The sequence below is a fragment of the Microcaecilia unicolor genome, chromosome 11, assembly GCF_901765095.1.
Source record: "Microcaecilia unicolor chromosome 11, aMicUni1.1, whole genome shotgun sequence".
NCBI classification, from domain to species: Eukaryota; Metazoa; Chordata; class Amphibia; order Gymnophiona; family Siphonopidae; genus Microcaecilia; species Microcaecilia unicolor.
This window is the reverse complement of record NC_044041.1, coordinates 61342708-61364970: the sequence shown is the minus strand read 5'-3', so window position 1 is coordinate 61364970 and position 22263 is coordinate 61342708. Positions and strand designations below refer to the sequence as shown.

General features: G+C 40.3%; 1 protein-coding gene across 2 annotated transcripts in view; it reads left to right on the top strand.

Moving 5' to 3' along the window:
• SPECC1L (sperm antigen with calponin homology and coiled-coil domains 1 like) overlaps positions 1-22263 on the top strand; it is a 151434-nt gene that overhangs the window by 111452 nt on the left and 17719 nt on the right. For both annotated transcript variants that reach the window (XM_030219076.1, XM_030219077.1), the window contains 4 exons: positions 10184-10277; positions 11061-11147; positions 13196-13355; positions 16676-16778. In XM_030219076.1, coding sequence (XP_030074936.1) covers positions 10184-10277; positions 11061-11147; positions 13196-13355; positions 16676-16778 — 444 coding nt within the window. The remainder of the gene's footprint in view (positions 1-10183; positions 10278-11060; positions 11148-13195; positions 13356-16675; positions 16779-22263) is intronic.

Below are 22263 nucleotides of genomic sequence, written 5' to 3'. Positions count from 1 at the left end.
ATTAAGAAATGAAAGGTTTTCTATAGGGCGATAGTTACATTTTTCAGAAACAGTTTTGGATGGATCTTTAAGTTTAGGTTTCAAGATTGCCAGCTTCCAGGCTGCTGGGATATTCCTGATGAAAATAAGGAGGAGATCATGTGAGAGATAAGAGGCAAGCTCTTGTTGGGATTGTTTAATAAAAATGGAAGGTATAGGGTCATGTGGGGCTGTAATGGATTTCATACTTTGAACAAGAGTACATAGTTGAGATTCTGCTGGGACATTAAAGGAAGAGAGTGTACTGGTTGGTAGTAAGACGTTAGGAGTGGGCTGGAGTTTTATATTGCTAGTACTTGGATCTGAAATAACCTGCCAGATCCTATGCCATGGGGAGTGAAGTTGGGTCAGCTGGAGGTGAACTGGATGTAGTAAGTGATTTTAGCGTTTGATAAAGAACTGCTGTGTTAGGCACTTTGGCAATCTTCGAAGAGTAATATTTCTTTTTTGCTGCTAGGATTGCTAGTTTGTAGAAATGTGCTGTGTCCTTGTAGATAGTGAGGGTGGGTAGAGAGCGTTGATACCGCCAAATGCACTCAGCTCTAGACTTTTTTTTTTTTTTTAATCTTTGTGTTTTCTATTTTTTCTCATCACAAAGTTTAATTTGGCTGACACCATCTTCATGCTGGTGGGCTTTAAGTGCTGACCTCATGTACATGGTGTAAACAGGTACAGTAAAATTCCATTAACAAGCTCTATTGCATAGCATGTGGAAGACAGATGGACCCCAACATAGGAAGTGTAGTGCACAGTATTCATTAACACGTGGGGGGCCAATATTCTTTACTCTTATAGCATTAGAACAGTTTGCAGTATTAATGATTAGAATCATGGTAAGTAAATTTTGTAGTATTTTAACAGTAAAATGGTGCACGTTACCAATAGTTGTTAACCCTTTAGCTCTCAACTTCCACATGTTAAAGGATCTGCCCTGTCTACTATCAATGCCTTACCCAAAACATGATTATTCAAATGCCCACGTTATAGGAGAATATCTCCGAGGTCCAGGAATATCAGAGTTCTCTATGCTCGTTGGCAATTCTGAGTAATTGCCCATTTTTGGACAAAAATTCTCAAATTATAGTTCTGCTTGTTTTAGCAATTTCACAGTTCGACTACTGTAATGTTTACTTTGGTGCTAATCAAGCTGTGGTTTGTCGTCTGCAAATGCTCCAAAATATTGCTATCTGGCTCTTATGCCATGCAAAAATTTCTGATCATGTATCCCCTCTTCTCCAGTACCATCATTGACTTCCAGTAAAGTTTAGGATGCAGGTCAAAATATTTTCATTAGCTGCTCATATATCCCATCGCATGTTCTCCACTCTATTAATGAGCGTCATTTACAAATCCCACCTGTTTCACTTGCTAGTCTTCAGTCTATTCGTGCATCTGCCTTTTACTGTACTGCACCTTTTTTATGAAATTCTCTGCCTAAACACATTAGACTAGAACCATCCTTTCCTAGATTTAAAACTACTTTAAAAACATATCTTTTCAGTAAAGTGTTTGGTTTAGAATAGAGCTATTGTAAGGGCAACTAACCTTTTTGTAAGGAAAGTAAGAGGAAAAGGAGGCCGCTTTGGTTTTCAAAAGTAGTAACTGAAAAGGTAAGGAAAAAGAGGTTAGCCTTTATAAAGTACAAGAGATTGCAGAAAGAGGAAGACAGATGACAATATCTGGAAAGCTAAGAGAAGCTGGTAGAGTAGTCAGGAAGAAAGCAAAGAGGCAAATGGAAGAAAAATAGCCAATACACTAAAATGGGGGGACAAGATATATTTTAAATGTGTTAGTGATAGGAGGACATGCAAAAGCGGCATTGCGGGACTCAAAAGGTGAAGGAGAGGAATATGTAGAAGCTGATAAAGATAAGGCGGAACTGCTTAAATATTTCTGTTCTGTGTTCACAGCTGACAGGTTGGGAGCAGGACTACAGAAGACAAACACAAATAGGAACAGAGGGGTTGTAGTCCTTGAATGATTTTCAGAAAACTGTGTTTGTGAGGAGCTGGCTAAACTATAGGTGGACAAAGCGATGGGACCGAATGGCATACATCCAAGGGTACTGATGGAACTTAGGGAAGTTCTAGTGGCTCCACTGGCTGAGCTTTTCAGTGCTTCTTTAGTGTCAGAAGTAGTCCCTGAGGACTGGAGAAGAGCAGATGTAGTCCCACTCCACAAAAGTGAAAGTAAGGAAGAAGTTGGGAACTACAGGATGGTAAGTCTGACTTCTGTAGTAAGTAAATTAATGGCAGTGTTTTTAACACAGAGAATAGTAAAGTTTTTGGAATCCAGTGGATTACAGGCTCCGAGACAGCATGGTTTCACTAGAGGCAGGTCTTGTCAGACAAATCTAGGTGACCAGAAAGTTGTATTGAGGGAGATCACTAGATGTGGTGTATTTAGATTTTAGCAAAGCTTTTGACACGGTTCCAAATAGACAACTAATAAATAGAGTCCCCTCAGTATGGGCCCTAAAGTGATTAACTTGGTTAGGGAACTGGTTGAGTGGAAGTGAGAGAAGATAGTGGTAAATGGAGCTCATTCTGAGGAAAAGGATGTTACTAGTGGTGTGCCACAAGGTTTGGTTCTCGGGCTGGTTCTTTTAAACATTTTTGTAAGCGATATTGCTGAATAGTGTGCCACAAGGTTTGGTTCTTGGGCCGGTTCTTTTTAACATTTTTGTAAACGATATTTCTGAATGGTGTGCCACAAGGCTTGGTTCTTGGGCCAGTTCTTTTTAACATTTTTGTAAACGATATTGCTGAATGGTGTGCCACAAGGCTTGGTTCTTGGGCCAGTTCTTTTTAACATTTTTGTAAACGATATTGCTGAATGGTGTGCCACAAGGCTTGGTTCTTGGGCTAGTTCTTTTTAACATTTTTGTAAGCGATATTGCTGAAGGGATGTCTGGTAAGGTTTGCCTTTGTGCAGATGATACCAAAATCTGCAATAGGGTAGATGCCCCTGATGGTGTCAATAACATGAGGAAGGACTTGGCAAGGCTAGAGGAATAGTCTGGAATTTGGCAGCTTAGATTTAATGCTAAAAAATGCAAGGTCATGAATTTGGGCTACAAAAACCTGAGGGACAGTACAGTTTAGGGGGTGAAGAACTTTTGTGCAGGACTTAGGACTTGGGTGTGATCATATGTGATGATCTTAAGGAGGCCAAACAGGTAGAAAAGGAGACAGCAAAAACCAGGCAAGGTGATGATGCCCCTGTATAAGACTCTGATGAGACCTCATTTAGAATATTGTGTGCAGTTCTGGAGGCTGCACCTTCAAAAAGATATAAACAGGATGGAGTCTGTCCAGAGCGTGGCTACTAAAATGGTCAGTGGCCTTTGTCATAAAGTGTGTGGGGTCAGACTTAAATATTGTATACTTTGGAAGAAAGGTGGGAGAGGGTAGATATGATAGAGACATTTAAATACCTATGCAGCATAAATACACAGGAGGTGAGTCTCAATTGAAAGGAAGCTCTGGCATGAGGGGGTCATAGAATAAAGGTGAGAGGACAGACTCAAAAATAACCTGAGGAAATACTTCTTCCCAGAAAGGGCGGTAAATTTGTGGAACAGCCTCCCAGTAGAAGTAGTGAAGACAAAGACCGTATCTGAATTCAAGAGAGCTTGGGACAAGTACATAGGATCTCTAAGGGAGTGATGGGGAGAGTAGATGGCATGGATGAGCAGACTGGATACTTTATCTACCTACGTTTTTTTGTTGTTTTTTTTTACAACCAATTTCCAGATTAGAGTAGTTTTCAAACACATCCAGATCTTTACCAACAATATCAATCAATCATATCAATTCATAGTACTTCCTACTTTCTTTCTGAAACCTCAGTTGTGCAAGTACTACACACTTAGAATCCAAAAGAGTGCTGACCTACTGTGTTGACAGGATGTGACCACATCAGAAAGCTACCCAGTTCTTCATGTCATACAACCTAAATATACTGGTTCCGCAGTAACCAAAAGGACTCTCTGACTAGAATAATATATATGTATATTCATCTTGCAGCCTTGGATAACAATGTGCCAAATCAGCACCATGGCAACATGGATTGTACTCCACACCATGTTTAGACACCATGTCCATCTCATCTCCCCCTAAATATGATAATTGCTGAATGTCTTCTTTGAAAGAAAAAAAACCTCAGCTGTGGCAGTCCCCGCTTGTGTGGCTGATTCATTTTGCTTGTTGATGGAGAAAGTGAAGTTGCTTACCTGTAACAGGTGTTTTTCATAAACATTAGGAAAGGATAATTGTTGGAGGGGGTGTGAGGGTCGTTTTTGGCATATTTGGCGAGAATGTTTGAAAATATGATCTTTTTGGATTCTAATTGGACAAGTAATTTATTGGGGGGTGGGAGTTAAAAGTTGATTCTAGGATAATGCTGCTTTGTCTATATTCAGGAGGAAGGAATACAAGTAGACATGGGTGTGGTAGCAGCAAGATGTCATTGCACATTATTGGAGAAAACTAGAGCTGCCAACACTGGACAGTTGGTAAAATAAACTGGGTTACAGTATGAAAATGGAAAAATTGACAGATAAAAGAAATGGAGAGGTACAACACTGAAGCATAAGAATGGGGTTGTTTATTCCTTTATTTGAGTTAATGATAGATTTTATGTTTATTTAGAGGTGGTTATATATTTCAGCTATGAGTAATATATAGTAAGAAAATTTAAAAATTGTGAAAAGAGGAAAATGTGTATTGTTAAATTTTGTTGTGTGCATTCTATTCTCAAATATTTAAAAATTAAAACATAAGGAAAAGTCCCTCACCCATTTGCCATCCAAGGAGGGTTGACTCCTAAACTACCATCTAGAGGGATTGGGTAAAGAGGCAACTTTGTGTGAACTCCTGCGCACGCGGGTAGGGACCAACAAGATTTTTCTAAGCTCAGAGAAAATAAAGTCCTGTATCAACATTGTGGTCTGCTTGTGTGTTTGATTTATCTTGCTATTTGCAGAGAACTTTAATAACGGGTAAGTAACAGTACTTGACAGTGTTCATCTCACCTGATGTATTCAAAATAGAGTGCATTCACACTCCAAAACTTTAAGTGGAAATGTTTGTTCTCAGAGAGAGATTAACATTTTGTCTGAAGGCAGTCCTAAGTGGCACCAAAATATTCTATTTGTAGGAAGAAATATACAAGCGTTTCGGTGTGGAAGCCTACTTTTTATCTACAGTGTGATTGGATTAATGAGGAGGGAAGAACCTTAGCATCTGCACTTTTGCTCCATCAAAAGATGTCATTGATGACGTGCTTAGCAGTCAGTGACATCACATCCCACCCCACTAAATTGCTCATCTCTCGTCCAAGTAGAATCCAAAACGATCGTATTTTCAAACATTCCCACAAAATATACCAAAATGGCCCATCTTCCTCACACCCCCTCCAACAATTATTCTTTTCCTGATGTTTATGGAGGACACCTGCTACTTCATTTACAGGTAGTACAAAATACTGCAGTAAAACTTATGGTGCAAAAAACATTTTTTTTTTCTCTACTGATTTCTGTACATTGGCTCCCTATTTCTTTTCAGATAATACACTACATTCTTATGCTTACCTTTCAGATCTTTCATGCATGTGTACCTTTATTTCTCAGTACTTTCCTTATACCATACTCTCCTATTCGTGTTTTGTGCTGCTCGCGATAGAATCTTTTTACTATCCCTTCTGACCTGCAAATTAATCTCATTTAACATCATGTTTTTCAGTAGTTTCTCCATCTCTGTGGAATTCAGCAGCTCCTGAACTTGGGCACGAATTGTCTTTTAAAATTCAAATCACTGTTAAAATTATATTTGTTTATGAAGGCTTTCCCAGATGTTGTGTTATGTTATCAGAGACTTATCCCTCGCCAACTCTCTTAAAATAAGATTCAAGACGAGTTACATCAATTAAAATTAGAGGCTGACACAATTATCAGGAATTACATATAAACTAAAAATAATATTAATAAAACAAAATCATCATAACCCCCAGGCCTAGCATACAAGTAAGTTTTGAAAACTTTTCAAAATAGAAAATAACTTATCATCGAACATAGTTCAGAAGGAAGATTATTCCAATAATGAACTGTTGCAAAGAAAAAAGATTGAGAAAAAGTAGCTGGAAATCATTACTTTTAATTGAAGGAAAAACTATCAACAAATAATTGCATTGCCTAGAGGTTGTCCGAAATTTTAGCAAATTCACAAACTGAGATCCCACTTTTAGGGCAAGTACCATCCAAAAACAAAGTGCTTTAAAAATAATTTGAGCCTGCACATGCAACCAGTGTAATGTACTCAACAAAGGAGTTATATGATCCATTCAAGTTTTCTGAAATATTAGCCTATCAGCTGCATTCTAAATCATTTGAATTTTAGAGAATTGCTTAGAGGACAAACCCAAATATAGTGAATTTCCATAATCCAATAATAAAATTGTTCGTTGCACAATAATCCTAAATGATCCTGTAAAATATAAGATCGCAACAAACATAATTGTTTCAATTTAAAATGGGCTTTTTTTTAATTAAGCAAGTGATCTGTGGCTCCATTGTTGGTAAAGAATCCAGGACCACTTTGGAGGTTCTGTCTTCATTAAACTGGGAACCGTCTTCATCCAAAATCTTGGGAATTTAGCTAAATCTAGTGAAAATCATACTATCTTAGTTTAGTAGCATGAAGATTAAGTTTGCCCTTAACAGACCAATCTTTAATCCTGTTTATACAGCTAATGATCTTAACAGAAATAGAATCTACATCCTGGCCAACAGGAATCAAGAAGAAAATGTCATCTGCATAAGACAACATGAGCTCATCAGGTTTCAACAAATTTTGACCAAGAGAGCTCATGTACAAGTTATAAAGGAGTGGAGAGATGGGAGAGCCTTGGGGAATGCCACAAGAAGGTTCCCAAGAAGATGAGAATCTGCCGTCCTTCAAAACTAGATACCGTCTGTTCTTCAAAAAAGATTCAAACCAATTGAATACTAAGCCCAAAGCCAAATTCCGATAACTTATTTAATAAGATATCATGATTGACAGTATCAAAGGTGGCAGAGATGTCAAATTGTAGCAGAACATCTCTCCACCACTGCACAAAACTCATATTACCTCAGATGTTAAAAACAACAGTAGTGTCTCTGTACTATGAAAAGACTGGAAACTGTTCTGAGAACTATGCAGGAGATCGTATCTTTCTATATAATTTGATAACTGAGATCCTATAACAAACTCAGCCCTGTTTACTGTGCTGTAGGCGCGCTAACATTTTTAGCGTGTGCTATCACTAGAGCCACCCATAGATATATATGGGTGTCTCTAGCGTTAGCGCATGCTAATTTTTAGCGTGCATTAAAAGCGCTAGCGCGCCTTAGTAAACAGGGCCCTCAATCAATTTACCAAGAAATGGAATGTTAGCAATAGGTCTAACTGAGGTTAAATCTCCATGAAGCTGTTTTTAATATAGGTGTCAAAACAATATTCCCTATATCTCAGGGAAACCATCCCAGTTCCAGTGCAGAGTTGACAAACAAAACAAGTCGTTTTAGTAACTTAACAGAAGGGTCTCTCAGCCTTATTCACTAAAGGACTTAAGACTGAGAAACAAGTTCGAATATAGTCCACAATATCAGTTGGAATATTTGCTAGAATCACTTTATCCGAATTTCATTTTACATAGTCATCAAATTCCAAGGAGATCTTAAATAATTGATGGATATTATATATTTTAGAAGCAAACGTGACCAGCCAGTGCCTCTGCAGAATGCTGGACTGAAATAGAAAAATTAGGTAACAAAATTTCTTGCAACAAATCAAATAATTCTCAAGTTGGGTCTCTCTGTTCCTACCAACATAGAATAATATGTCCTTCTAGCTAAATTTAACCCCTTTTATACTCAGTCTGAGCAGTCCAACAGAATTCTTACTTCACTCTTAGATTTTCGCCAGCTTCGTTCTAACCTTCAACATATCTTCTTGAATTCTAATAACTCATTAGAAAACCAAGGAGTTTTCATCCTCCTAGTAGATTTAAGTTCATGTTCAAGAGCCATATCATTTAATATTCTTTGAGTAGTATAGTTCCAGTAAGATAATAAAACATCTGGATGTTCCTCTAATGTTTCCAACAGGGGGATTACCCTGGACCAATTATTAATTGTCATCTGGATGTTCCTCTAATGTTTCCAACAGGGGGATTACCCTGGACCAGTGATTAATTGTATCTACCTTCCCAACCTATTATTCCTAAAACAATTATGCTTAATGTTAGAAGTAGTGATATTCAATGTAAAATTGCAACAAAAATGGTCAGATCAGATCACTGGTTCCTATTTACAAAAGGTTATCAAAGATAAATCATTTGTGGAGAGAAAATCTAATGTATGCCTCTTTTCATGGTTTGGAACCATTGGTTGCATAAGAAAATTGTAAAGTCTGTAAAAATGACAAAAACTCACAAAATGTATTGTCTTTATCTTTAAAATGTAAATTAAAATCACCCAACACCACTAGCTTTGAAAATCTAGCACTAACTTCTAAAATCTGAGTATAAAGCATAGAGGGTATGCTAATAACAGTCCTATTATATTCCCAGAATTTGAGTCAGATAGTTGACATATCATTACTTCTAATCCACATGACTTATAAGTAGTGACAGTAGTCAATGGTAGAAAATCTTTTGTTTCATACTAATTTATTTATTTGGATTTTGATCACACCTTTTTCAGTAGTAGCTCAAGGTGAGTTACATTCAGGTACACTGGGGTATGGGCTCACAATCTAAGTTTGTACCTGAGGCAATGAAGGGTTAAGTGATTTGCCCAAGATCACAAGGAGCAGCAGATTTGAACCTGCCACCTCTGGATGTCAAGAGCAGTACTCTAACCACTAGGCCACTCCTCCACTCCACTAAATCAGCTGTTCACCTGTGAACCCTTAGGGGTCCTTTGACTAAGCTGTGATAAAAGGGGCCCTGTGGTTGTAGCGGCAGCCAGACTTGCTGTGCGCTGAGGCCCTTATTACCAACATGGGTAAAAGTGAAGAAAAATGAAATGGTTGTTTAGTAAGTACGCACTTGCCACGCGGCCATTTCGGGGGAGCCCTTACCTCCACCCATTGAGGTGGCAGTAAGGGCTCCTGCACTAATCTGGCAGTAAAAATTAAGAAACATTTCTGGTCGTGCCAGAAATGCATGCTTAGGGCAGAACTATCACCAGCAGCCTCATTAGCCCAACAGTAGTTCCGTTTTGCTGCACAGCAACCCTTTAGTAAAAGCGCCCCTTAGGCAGCAATGTCACCACATAGCCTGTGTCGTTTTTCTGGCACTTTAGATGTTAATTTTTAGATTTTAACCGTCCCTCTCCCTTCCATTGTTCTTATTATGATTTTATTTGGATGATTATCTGTAGCCTAGGCCTCTTTTTCTCTTATACACTTTCTTCAAATTTTCTCTCTCTTTCTTTTATAGTTTTGTAAACCACTTAACTGTTACGATTTGCGGTGTATTAAATAAATTTGAGCTGTGAACATGTGCAGGGCAGAAGAGTCTTTGCCTTTGGTCTGGAGGAGACGGGAGTAGAGATCCCTCCCCTGAGCAAGGTGGGAATGAGATGAGTCATCATTCCCTCCTTGTGGCCCAGGGAAAAGATGCTGCCAGTTATTCCCCCTGCCTACCCTGGTTTTGATAACCTTTTCCAGGTGCTGAAGTGAGTTCTTGATTCAGCATGGAGGCTTCTTAAGGGCTTTGTTATGTGTGTCATCAGCTATTGCTTCATAATGGTTAATCCATTTAGGGTCTTTTTTGTTTGTCATTAGCTATATAAATTGGTGTTATCATTTGCTGAGATAGGATGGGTCCTCCCCTCATTGTCTTTCGAGCTATTTGTCACTGAAAGTGCTGTGCTAGATCCCTTTGCCCACTAGGGACAGAGAATGTACCTATCTATAATATGTAAACCTCTTTGGTTGTACCATAGAAAGGTGGTATATCAAATGCATTACCCATTTCTACTTGACTGGTGAATGTGTTATAGTGCCATATTTGAGTACATGTAATCAGAGGAACTGCTGTCTGGAATAGCCTGTAATCTTGCATCACGTTTGACTACTTTCCTGTGTTGTTTCAGAGGCACTCCATAAGTGGCCCAATATCATCTACTACCAAATCACTGACTACTTTGTCTGACAAGAGGCCTAATTATGCAGAAATCCCTGTGCAAGGTAGGTGTCTTTCTTATGAAGTATCTCTTTCATTGAAAGAGTATCTTCTGGAGTTTTATGCTTACGAATTACCTATGTTAGCTGTGCACACCTGAAAGTTGTGGGTATGTAGCTTCAGTATGTAACTGTGTGTATTGCTTGTGCAGGCCTGAAGGTCTCTTTCTACGTGCAATCTGTAGTGTGTGTAGCTTGGTCTCTAGAGTTTTCAAACGTTAATCTCTAATGCCTGGGGGCATCTAATAATGAGGATACTGCTGTTTCAGCCTCATGCTCCATCCAACATTGATGTGTCTTTCCTTAGTGATCATTAAGATCTGTTGAAATGTTTTACTGCATTCATGTCATAGTGATTACTTTAGCAGGGGTTTTCCCTGGTATTCAAAACTACTCTGGGCATTTCTTCTTAAGTTGTAATATTTAGAAAGCAGCATTAACAAAAGCTAGCAGTGCACGTACTCTCTAATGTTTGTGATTTGATATTATCATCTCTGAGAAAGCTGACAGTCCTGCTCTGTCCTTAGACTGGTTAGAGGTAATCTTATCAGAAGGACAAACCACCCTCAGGACATATTTAGTCTTTCAGGTCTCCGTGTGAAGCCAGTACTAACTAGCTCTTAAATTACAGTTTGGTTGATAGAATCAGAGCTACGTAAAGTGTGTCTGTGCTCATCCTGCCCCTTTCCCTCCCTGTGATAGGTCAAGGGACCTGACCTTGGGCCAGGCTTTGGCACTCTCATATTCAATTTCTGACATATAATATTGCCTTTTCTTGTTTTCCTGCAGAGCATTTGTTAAGAAATTCTTCTGTTAGCAGACCTACCTCAGCGCTTCCCAGAGTTCCAGCAATAGAAAATGCCAAATCCATTTCAGGTAGAGGTCTAGTGGTCAGTTGAAACTCTACAATAACAGTTTTGTAGGTGGAGCCCTTTAGGGTTGTAGCAGACTCCAGATGAACCTGGACTAGCAGTATCAACTTGAAGCAGAGATCTGTTGTGACAGTAAGGTGAGGGTGTTCCATGTTGATAGAGGGTGAGTTAGTATAAGCTCCATGAATAAATATCAAATCTGCAGCAATAGGAGACCAAGCAAAGGCCAGTTCGGTGATGAGAACATGCTTTAGGGATGGGTTCGCGAGGGCCTGAGCACTGACAGGTAATGGGAGACACCTTATATCCTTATGGCTGCTTCATTCCTGGTTGTATTTATTTATCCTTAGTCTCTAGGTTCTTCCTGTTAATGAAAATAGACACAGTAAACTTCATTTTACATAGAGCATCAAGATTGGCAGAAATGATCTGCCTTTTCTAAAATACATGCAGGAGTGCACATGTATTTTCGGGCATGTGCAGTGGGAGCAACTATTTTTCAAATTAGAATATTGAAAAAAAAATTCTTTCCATATGGAGGTGTTCACACTTAAAATCTGTAAATGGCGATTTAGCAACTTCTACTTGTGCTTCTCCATTTTACGAACTTACAAGTGTAAGTGCTGCTAGTTAAGTCATGAGGCCCCATTTTTAATGTGGTTGCATTTTGGAGGTGGAAATTAATTACATAGGATTCAGGAGAATGATTCCCTTAATCCCTCATATAAAGCCCTGAATGAAAAGAGCACTTTAAAAAAAAAAATGAACTATACGTACCGATGAACAGGAATAAACATGTGTTTTCTTTGTGAAACAGGGAATATACATGTAGATTTTAGTCCTGCCCAGACCACACCCCTAGAAATTGCCATGTAGTGTATATCCCTGTGTGTAAATAGCTTTCTGAAATTTATCCATGTAAATTCCAATATTTTCATGTGGAAATTATGAATAAGCTAAAATAACTCCTCATGCCTACTGGAGGCCCTCTAGGAAGGGGAACCTCCTTGCCATTATGATATATACATAACCTGTTCTTACCCAGTGGCTGCAGTTTGTGGGGAAAAAACTTTTTTATTCCCCCTGTGTCTCTCAGTTTCAGAATGTTAACCTTGAGTTGGGGCTTTCTTTTTAAAAATATTTCCCATAGAGCTTTGGAGAGCTAATGAAATGACTGATGGGTAGAGAGACGCAGGAGTCTGTCCTGAGAAGCTTAGATGCAGATAGAGGTGTAGAAGAGGACAGGCTTAAATATGTTGCTGTTAACTGAACTTTGGTGGTAATCTTACTGTTATGTAAATGAGGCCCAGTAAGATCAGAGACTCTGGCAGAGTCAGAGAATGAATGGCAGAGATGGGATTACAGTTTAGAAATATTACAGCAGAGGCAGCAGCTTACTCAGTAAATGTCCATGCTTGGATGTGGTTTCTTACTGTCCAGCAGCTTTACATTAAAGCTTCTTTCATGTGACTGGTCTTAGTCTGTTGAAGTTTGAGAAGGGTGACACTTTGCTTGCAGGGCTGACATTAAGGGGTAGCAATCAGAGCAATGGCCCTGGGCCCCCATGCCACAGGGGGGCCCAAGCCTGCTTCCAGCTGAACGAAGCATATCCCAGAGGCAGGCTTTGGGGCTCAGTGCCTAGTTTTTTGCCCTCGGCCCTTGCAAGCCTAATATCGGTCTTGAATACATCACGGCTATTCAGTGCCCCCCCCCCCATGATTTACTGCTGGATTGAATTGAGACCTTGCTGACTTGAAATACTATATTTTGTTTTACATATATACTGCCTTCCTTAAACCAAAGTTCAGGGTAGCCTGTTGTAGAATTGCCCCTTAGTGGCAATATTCAATCTTTAAACAGATAAGTGATATGTTTAAAATGAAGCCTTGCCAAAGTAGCTCAAATTTTCAATGGATAGTTGTCAGGACAGTTGCTGATCAGGCTAGCAGCGCTAGTTAAACATATAACACTGCTGAATGTATGAATAATAATTAAGTGCCTAATTTTATGAACTGGCCAGGCTGTTTGAGTAACAGGCTTTTTCCTTCATAGTTTCTCGGCGGAGTAGTGAAGAACTGAAGCGGGATATGAGTGCAACAGATGGAGCTGCCCCAGCATCACTCATAGCAATAGGAACCACATCTCCACAGCTCTCTCTTTCCTCCTCTTCTCCCACAGCATCTGTAACCCCTACAGCACGCAGTCGCTTAAGGTAAAAATGTTTCCACTGGCCTCCAGCTGTCCTTTTGCAACAGAAAGAGCTCTGTGTCTAGTTTGTGTATCTGTGTAGGCAGCGAGCAGTATACAAGGCACTAGAGATCTACTGTGTGTTTCTGAAATATGTGATCTCTAGCTGCCCGTGCTTGGAGATCACACATCTCAGTACGGTTACAGCTTGAAAAACATAAGTATCAAAATTGCAGTTTAAAGTAATTGTGCAGAAAAGCACATACCCTCCTTTGCATAAAACACCACAAAAAGCGTCTGTTAGTAACTTACTGGGTGCCTGAGAGAATGCCTCCACACTGGTGCTATGAGGCCAGATGAGATTCTGATACCAAGTAGAGCAGGGAAATCATCAATGAGAGTTAGGTAAGGTACAGAGCTAAAAAGAGAAAAGCAGAGAAGCAGGGCAGTTTTTACTTGGTGTTTAATCTGCTTGAAAGAGGACATAAATTCTAAGTGTAGCCAGAGAGGGCATATTCCTGGCACACTGCTGCAGCTGTGGCCACCTGATAGTTGACGTTTTAAGTGCAAAGTGATGCATGTGGGAAAGAGGAACCTGAACTATAGCTACATAAAGCAAGTTTCCATGTTAGGAGTCACCGACCAAGAAAGGGATCTCAGTGTCGTTGATGATACATTGAAATGCTCTGTTCAGTGTGCTGCGGTGGCTAAGAAAGCAAATAGAATGTTAGGTATTATTAGGAAAGGAATGGAAAACAAAAGTGAGGACGTTATAATGCCTTTGTATCGGTCCATGGTGCGACCGTACCTCGAATATTGTGTTCTGGTCGCTGTATCTCAGAAAAGATATAGTGGAATTAGAAAAGGTACAGAGAATGGCGACGAAAATGATAAAGGGGATGGGATGACTTTTCTGTGGGGAAAGGCTGAAGCATCTAGGGCTCTTCAGCTTGGAGAAGAGACGTCTTAGGGGAGATATGATAGAGGTCTATAAAATAATGAGTAGAGTGGAATGGGTAGACGTGAATCATTTGCTTACTGTTTCCAAAAATACTAGGACTAGGGGGCATGCAATGAAGCTACAAAGTAACTTTAATACGAATCCGAGAAAAGTTTTCTTCACTCAATGTGTAATTAAACTCTGGAATTCGTTGCCGGAGAATGTGGTAAAGGCGGTTAGCTTTGGGGGGTTTAAAAAGGGTCTGGACGGCTTCCTAAAGGAAAGTCCATAGACCATTATAAATTGACTTGGGGAGGGGGGGCGTGTCAAGATGGCGCCGTGAGCGGTTGTGTTTGAAGCAGTCTCCTGCCTTCCCTGCTGACTAAATAGATATTCCTGTTAGAATGCCGCATACAAAACGTAAAGGGACGATCCGGGGAGTTCCCCTACCTTTCTGGACATCCACTCCAGCGAGGACAGGCTTGGAGCGCTTCTTCCCCGCAGTTTCCCGCGTTAGCGGAGCGGAGTCCTTAGTGGGGGGAACCGGTGAAGCAGCTCTCCCGCTGGACATAGAAACATCTCTTTCCCCGCTATGCTCTATAACTCCTCCTTGCCCGGCAACTCTCGCAAGTCGAACGGGGTTTCCTCCAGGACCCGGAAAGGGTGATTCTGAAGAGCCCAGAGGGGAGCTCGACCTGACGGGGAGATCAGAAGTTGCAGGAGAGACGGAGGTGAATCTAAGTCGGATCTGGCTGAAGTTATTAGAAATTGAAAGAACCCTGAAACAATCTTCTGATGAGGTAAAGACATTAAATTTATCGGTACAGGAAGTGAAGAACTCTATGGAAGTAGCTAACCGGGATTTTTCAAAGAAAATTGAGGCCTTACAGACAGACTCTAACCAAACGGAAGAATTCAAAGTGGCTGTGATTAAAGATAGTATTGAGATTAGAAGAAAAATGGAACAAATGGAGAACTATAACAGGAGGTTAAACCTTTGACTATTAAATTTTCCTAGAATATTGGGAGTCTCTCCAAATGATATGTTTTGCAGATTTTTGAAAGAAAATTTGAATTTTCCCCAAGAAATATTTCCTCCTTTGAATAAAATTTACTACATTTCAAATACAATGAACAAAGTAGAGGGAGAAGACTCAGTGGACTTACAAAATGTCACAGCCATTTTGGAACAATCAATTACAAACACGATGGAAAGAGGAACGTTGATAGTCTCTTTTGTTTTCCAGCAGGACCAAAATGCAGTAATGAGACTTTATTTTAAATCAACTAACCGCATGTTTGTAGGCCAGAAGATCTGGCTCTATCCTGATGTGACTAAAATAACACAGGAAAAAAGGAAAAAGTTTCTGTCAATGAGGTCAAAAATTTTGGAAATGGGAGGTTCCTTCCTTCTTGCGTATCCTTGTAAATGTGTTATCAGGATAAATCAAACAAAATATATATATTATATGCCTGATCAGCTTCAGAACTTCTTAGATACTAAACAAGCTTAGAGATAGAAGTATGGGAATAACGGTGTCACTATTTTTCTTGTTTAATGTGTGATATTGTGTAATACACTTCACTAATCCCTACCCCCCCCTAACCTTTATATTGTGGTCTAAGGAAGCCAATGTTATACAAATAATTGAACAAAAGTTTTTCTTTTCCTAAGTTTGTAAAGTTATTACAATTGTGGCTGTATTACACTTTGCAGTTGTATTTATCTGTATAAGTATATCTAAAATAATAAAAAATTATAAATTAGATAAATTGACTTGGGGAAAATCCACTGCTTATTTCTAGGATCTTGCCAGGTATTTGTGACCTGGATTGGCCACTGTTGGAATCAGGATGCTGGGCTTGATGGACCTTTGGTCTGTCCCATTGTGGCAATACTTATGTACCCCACAGAAGCATGCATGGGGACATGAGTTACACTTGCCTGCTCCTCTCTGTGTGCATAAATGCATCTAGACTGAGCGAGTCCTCCCCCTGTTCCCTTCATACGTGCATGAAAAACTAATCCTGTGTCTCCCCCACTCACCCACACATAATACTGGCATAGTAAACTGTATGTCCTCCCTATTCAGTCCCCCCCCCCCACCATATATTCACATAGCAGACTGAGCAAGGAGCCTCACTCCCAGTACAAATACATAAGTGAATGACTCCTCCTTTGCTCATACTACAGTGATCGATGACCTCTTTTCATTGTCCATATTTTATAGGCTAACTGGAAATATTTGAGATTCATTAATTTAGGGCTTGAAGGGGAGGTTTCAGTGATCTTTTTTTCTGTGCTGTGGCTTTGCTTACTTCTCCCTTTGGATCCTGTCCTGTCTGCCTATTCTCCTTGCATTTTAATTTGTCAGATACAACCAACATGGTTTTTTTTCTTATAGGGAAGAAAGGAAAGATCCCCTTTCAGCACTGGCCAGAGAATATGGTGGCTCTAAGAGGAATGCCCTGCTAAAGTGGTGCCAGAAGAAAACTGAGGGTTATCAGGTAAAGGCACTTCTGTCTTCAGCTACTTGTTTCATACCATTCCTTGCTGTCAAATTTGGTTAAGTACAGATATATGCTGAGTCTGTACACAGGAGACTGTTACACCTTTTCAGTTAGTGTGCAGGGCATGTGTGTTAACAAGGACCAGGCCAGTGTGTGACACTGACATACACACACATACACACCTACACTCCTACCTTTATCAGTGATGCCTCCTGTCTTTCCCCTGTTAATATGTTACTGGTGTCCTTTAGTATCAATTACTGTAAATAAAAAAAAAATCCATGTTTGTTTATTATTTAGCTCAGGGTGACTTACATTTTGGTTCAGCAGGTATTTTCCTACTACAGAGCTAAGTCTCTGATGTAATAAAGCATGCTAATGTGAGGGGCCAGTGTAATAAGCTATATATTAGCTTCAGTGCACCGTTCTCTAATCTATGTTGTAAAAGAAAGCTTTACATATAGGTAACTAATGGTATGCAAATAATCTGAAAGCAAAAAAAAAATGCACAAAAGCTAGAAAATGCACCCCACCACTGTGTTAACATATGCACAGTTTCCTACATTGGGTGTCAGAAATATAATTAATTAGCACAGAGATTATAGTGAGACCAGGAGAAGTGGTAAATACACATTAAAAAAACATGTATTTACGTGGCAGACTGTGCACTGATATAGGATTTTGTCTGTCTGCTGAATGGCAAGTGTTTTTGTCTGCAAATAGCATTCTTATTGGTATGATATGAATGTTCACCCTTTATAATGTCGTGGTAATTCCTGATGTTTCATGCTATCCACTAGTTATTTGAGGTTGTAAAGGGAGAGCTTACAAAGAAATGCCTACAAATGAGGGAGTGTATGCTAACAAGTACTTCAGAGTGAGGAAGTGTTATAAAGCATTCTTCTGGCCTTCAGTCAGTAAATCTAAATGTCTCCTGGTATCTTCTGGTTATTTGAGTTTGTAAAGGGAGTGTATACTAACAGGTACCTCAAAGTGAGGAAGCATTGTCGAAGCATCCTTCTAGCCTTCAGCCAGTAAATCTAAATTGTAACTCCTTCTATAAAGTGAAGGAAAGGATCTCTACAGGACAAGGTTTGTAACTCTGAAACTCTGTAACTCTGTGAGCTGAAGTAAAGGCCAGGAGTTCCCTAAGAGTAGTGTTCTTTAAGGGTACAAAAATCAGCTTGCACCCCTTAAGAGCCAGGGGTGTAGCAACCATTGGACGAGTCTAGCACTGGTAGGGCCACTGCTAGGCCTACCACGCTTCTCCTTTCCTTCTCTCCATGGACTGGTATCTCTCCCTCCACTCCTCCCCGCCCCATCCCCCTGCCCATGGTCCAGTATTTCTCTTCTCACACCTCCCCTGCCTTTGCCCCACACCTGCCTTCCAACCCCTAAAGATCATCAGCACCAGCAGCAGAACTTCTTTCCTCAAAGTCTTCCTTCTGATGCATCCCATTGGCATGGAAACAGGAAGTTGTGTTGGGGAGGGGCGGGATGGAATGTGTCCAAGGAAAGACTTTGAGGCAGGCTTATATAAACTTGTTATGAATGGATTGTCCACTGATGTTTTTTCTTTTTAGAATGGATGTTTTTAGCTTGCTGTGCTTTCCTGTCAAACAAATAGAGTTCTTATGTGTTATTTTAAATTTTGATATTTTATTGTTTAAGATGTAAACCATTCTGGTTTGTGTATGCAATAAGAAACGGTATAGAAAATAAATAAACGATAAGCAGCTATGAAGTTCTGTCTCTTCCAGTGACCTTTAAGGGTTGGAAGGTGGATGAGGGGTGAGGGTTGAGAAATGCCATTACCCTAGGTCCCTACATCAGAAATTATTTGTCTTGGGGAAGCCAAAGTGGAATCTATCTTTAGGGATAGGAGTCTGCTCTGTGGATGCTCAATCACCCTCAGTATTGAACAAACTCCTTGACTGTGTACATGAAGAGATAACTTCCATTGGGTTTAGCATCCCCAATAATTTTGAAACATTGGCTCCTGTGCTTTTAGGCAAATGAGATCTGCATAAAAAAGGTCTTTTGGGCCATACTGGCACTACTAGGATCACTTGACTGGGATGAGAAGCAATTCTTTTGACGTATCCAGCATAATGTTAGAAATGGAGAAACACAGGTGACCTACCCACAGCCAAAGCTGTACTAGAGGATCTAGTCTCTCGAATCCTTGCTCTTTCCAACAACTGAAGAACTGAGGAGCTTTTGCATTGATCCTTGATGCCATTAGATCCATGAGGGGCAACTCCAATGGTTCTATATGAGGGTGAAAGCCAACCAATAATTCCTTTCCCCTAGATTCTAAGGAATGTCTGCTTAAGAAGTCTGCCGGGGGGGGGGGGGGGTACCAAGAAAGCAAATGGAACACATGTGCATGTTCTCTTTGTTTTTGGATGGTTGTGTGGTTATCTTGTTTCCTCATAATATTGAGTTGTACATTCATAGATATATTGGTAGTGGTGGTGTTGCATGTACCATTCATTAATAAAGAGATTTAAAAAAAAAGTCTGCCTGAACATTCTGACCATCCATTATATGTGCCACTGAGGGACTGAAAAGGTGCTTTCCCACACAGTGGAGAAGAAGAAATGCCTCTTGGGCCACTGGAGCACTCATCCTGCTTCTGTTGATGTAAGCTATTGCCATCACATTGTTGAAAATACTCACTGCTCTGCCCATCATCGGGCTCACAGCAGGCACCACAAAGGAAAAGGTGACAAAGAGGAAGGAAACAAAATGGCTACCTCTTCTCTGAGAGGGAACATGGCATTGAATGGCAGCGCCTGCAATATCCTCCTATGGGGATATAACCGTTTAGCTTCCCACTGTCAACGGGCTTTCAGCGTGATCAGAACCCGATGCTCAAAGGAAACCAGGCTTGCAATTTCATTTAGACTGGTTTTCACCAGTCTAAATAAAACGTTTTTCAGCATATAGTGCACAGAGACTTTTGGCCCTGCTTCACCATGCACAGAAGCAGTGACCGAAAACCTTATGCTAATGAGTTTGCTTATATTAAAACTAACTCATTAGCAATTCTGTGCAATGCTTAAAACTGTGTTCCACGGAAACTCCCTGCCCTGACTAAAACCTACCGACATCTCCTGAGCTGTTGGTAAATTTAGTTGTTAGGGCAGGGTGACCTTTAGGAACTCCCTGGTGGTCAGCAGACTCCCCCCCCCCCCCCAAAAAAAAAAAAACAAACAAAAAACTGTAGCAGGTCCCTTGTCACCCACATGATCCAGGATGCACCGAGCAGGAGCTGAGTACCGCCCTTTTGAGAAGGGCGGGCCTAGAGGCAGGAGGGAGTATGTGTTGCTTCTGCCTCCACCTATTGAAGGTTTGTAGAGGGGAGGAATCAGTAGACCACCACGGAGGTTTTTGGGTTGTGAGGGGGGCCTTTGAGAAGGGGGTCCACTGGACCACGAGGGAGTTTTAAAGGTTAGGGGGGTCGGTAGGGGTCCGATCATCACTGAATATACACACAAGAACAATACCTACTGCACAGCTCTTGTGGGCATGTGCCACGAATGCTCAGACCCTTTTACCGACCAATGCTCAAAACTAACTGTGTATATAATTTGCATGCTGTTAGTGTTGAGCATTGGCCGGTAATTCCAACTTGGTATTAAGCTGGGCTCTTCAATGTAGCTGCCAGAGCAAAGAACTGCCATGCCATTTTTGGAGGTCTGGGTCAGGTAGAGCTAACAAGGTACTGCCCCCTCCAAGAAGCTTCAGAAGCTCTCCCCCTCAAACACTGGCAAATGCTTACCTTAATCCCTCAACAATGTGCTGCTTTGTTGTCACCGCAGTCAAAACTGTCCCCCAAACTGAATTTTTTCTTTTTCTTTTTCTTTATTTTTAATAAGGAAGAAGAAATTCAAATCAAAGCAGGCAGCAAAGACAAATGTGAAGAGGGAGGAAGAGAGGGACTCAGAGTATCCCCATATATGTTTTTTTTTTTTTAAAATAAAATAACTGCTGAGCTGGTCTGCAGTTCTCCAACTGGGCCAGGAGCTGACAAAGCCAAACTAGGAACTGCTGCAGGGTATAATTATCACCATCTGCTGGAGACTGTAGGCTGCAGGGTGATCTTATAGGGCAGGCCTTGCAACGCTTTGTTTTCTGCCTCCATCTGCTAGTTGATGAATCCAACCCACAGGTTCTGGACTGTTCTGGTGGAGACGATAAGGAATGAATTTTGCACAGCCACTACGGAGGCGGTGCTCACTATAAGTGTGCAGTTTGAGAATTTTCATATCATCTTTCCCATGTTGTTTACAGGAATGTTAGTTGTGTGACGTTTTTGTTGTTTGGGGAGGGGGGTGGCATTTGTTTTCCTTACTGGAGCAATATTGATGAGAGGGTGCGTCTTAACAACATATGAAAAAAAAAAAACAAGTTTTGTGTTTGTCATTTGAAAACATGCGATGACATGGAAAACACTACTTCAAATGAATGGATAATCCCTAGTGTTCAGCTCCTGGGTGGGAATGTCCTAGTAATAGGCTTTACATACATTCTGGCTTCTAGAGAGAGCCAGTGCCTAAAAACTCACTAAGTATGATAAATTCAATAATGGGGGGAAATCCTGACTAGTCACAAATGAAGAATCATTGCACCCTAGAGACTAGTTCAAATTAAGTTGGCAACAAAAAAGAGCTTTAAAAAAAAAAATCAAAGCTGTTCTGCAGTTTTAAAAAAAATTCTACTTATTCCTCTGTTTCTCTTTCAGCCACTGTCAGCTTTTTATTCTCTTCTCTGTCCCCTCTATAATCACTTGTCTCTTTCCTCATAGTTCTGGCAGTAATAGCTAAAGGTTCCTAATGTGAAGAAGTGACACAGTACTAGCTTAACCAGCAGATAATAAATGAAGGTGTCACTGTGGCCAGACCCAGTCCTCTGCATCTTTTATAGCTGGAGAGAACAGATGTGCTGTCCTTTACCATAATAACCGTCTTGCATATACTTGGGTTGAAAAATTGATTTCCAGGAGCAATCTCCTGTCTTAAACTCTAGAGAGGGATTTAGGTAAGAGAGGCTACAGTTAAACTTAAGCAGACAGCTTCTAATTCCCTGAACAGCAATAAGCTGCAGGACTGTCTTCATTAGAGCCTGTTTATCCAGACTCCTTCCATCCTCTCTCAGGCTTTAGCTGCTTTTCCTTTATTTTCCTCTCATTCCTTTTTTTCTTCCCAGTAGTTTTCTCCTGCTTAATGACAAATAACCCCTGTGTTCCAAGAACCTTCATTTAGCTTAATAATTTTGCATGTTTAGCCTACTACAGCTAATGTTTACTGCAGCTTTACAGCATTATTATTCTGGTTTCCATTACAGAGCTTCCCACTATTCCAGAACCTGTAGGATAGTTGTGTCTGTCAACTAAGTAAATGTAACTAGTTACTGTACTCATAGTAAAAGTTGTGTTAATTTTACTTATAAAGAAGTACAGGAAACATTTGATACT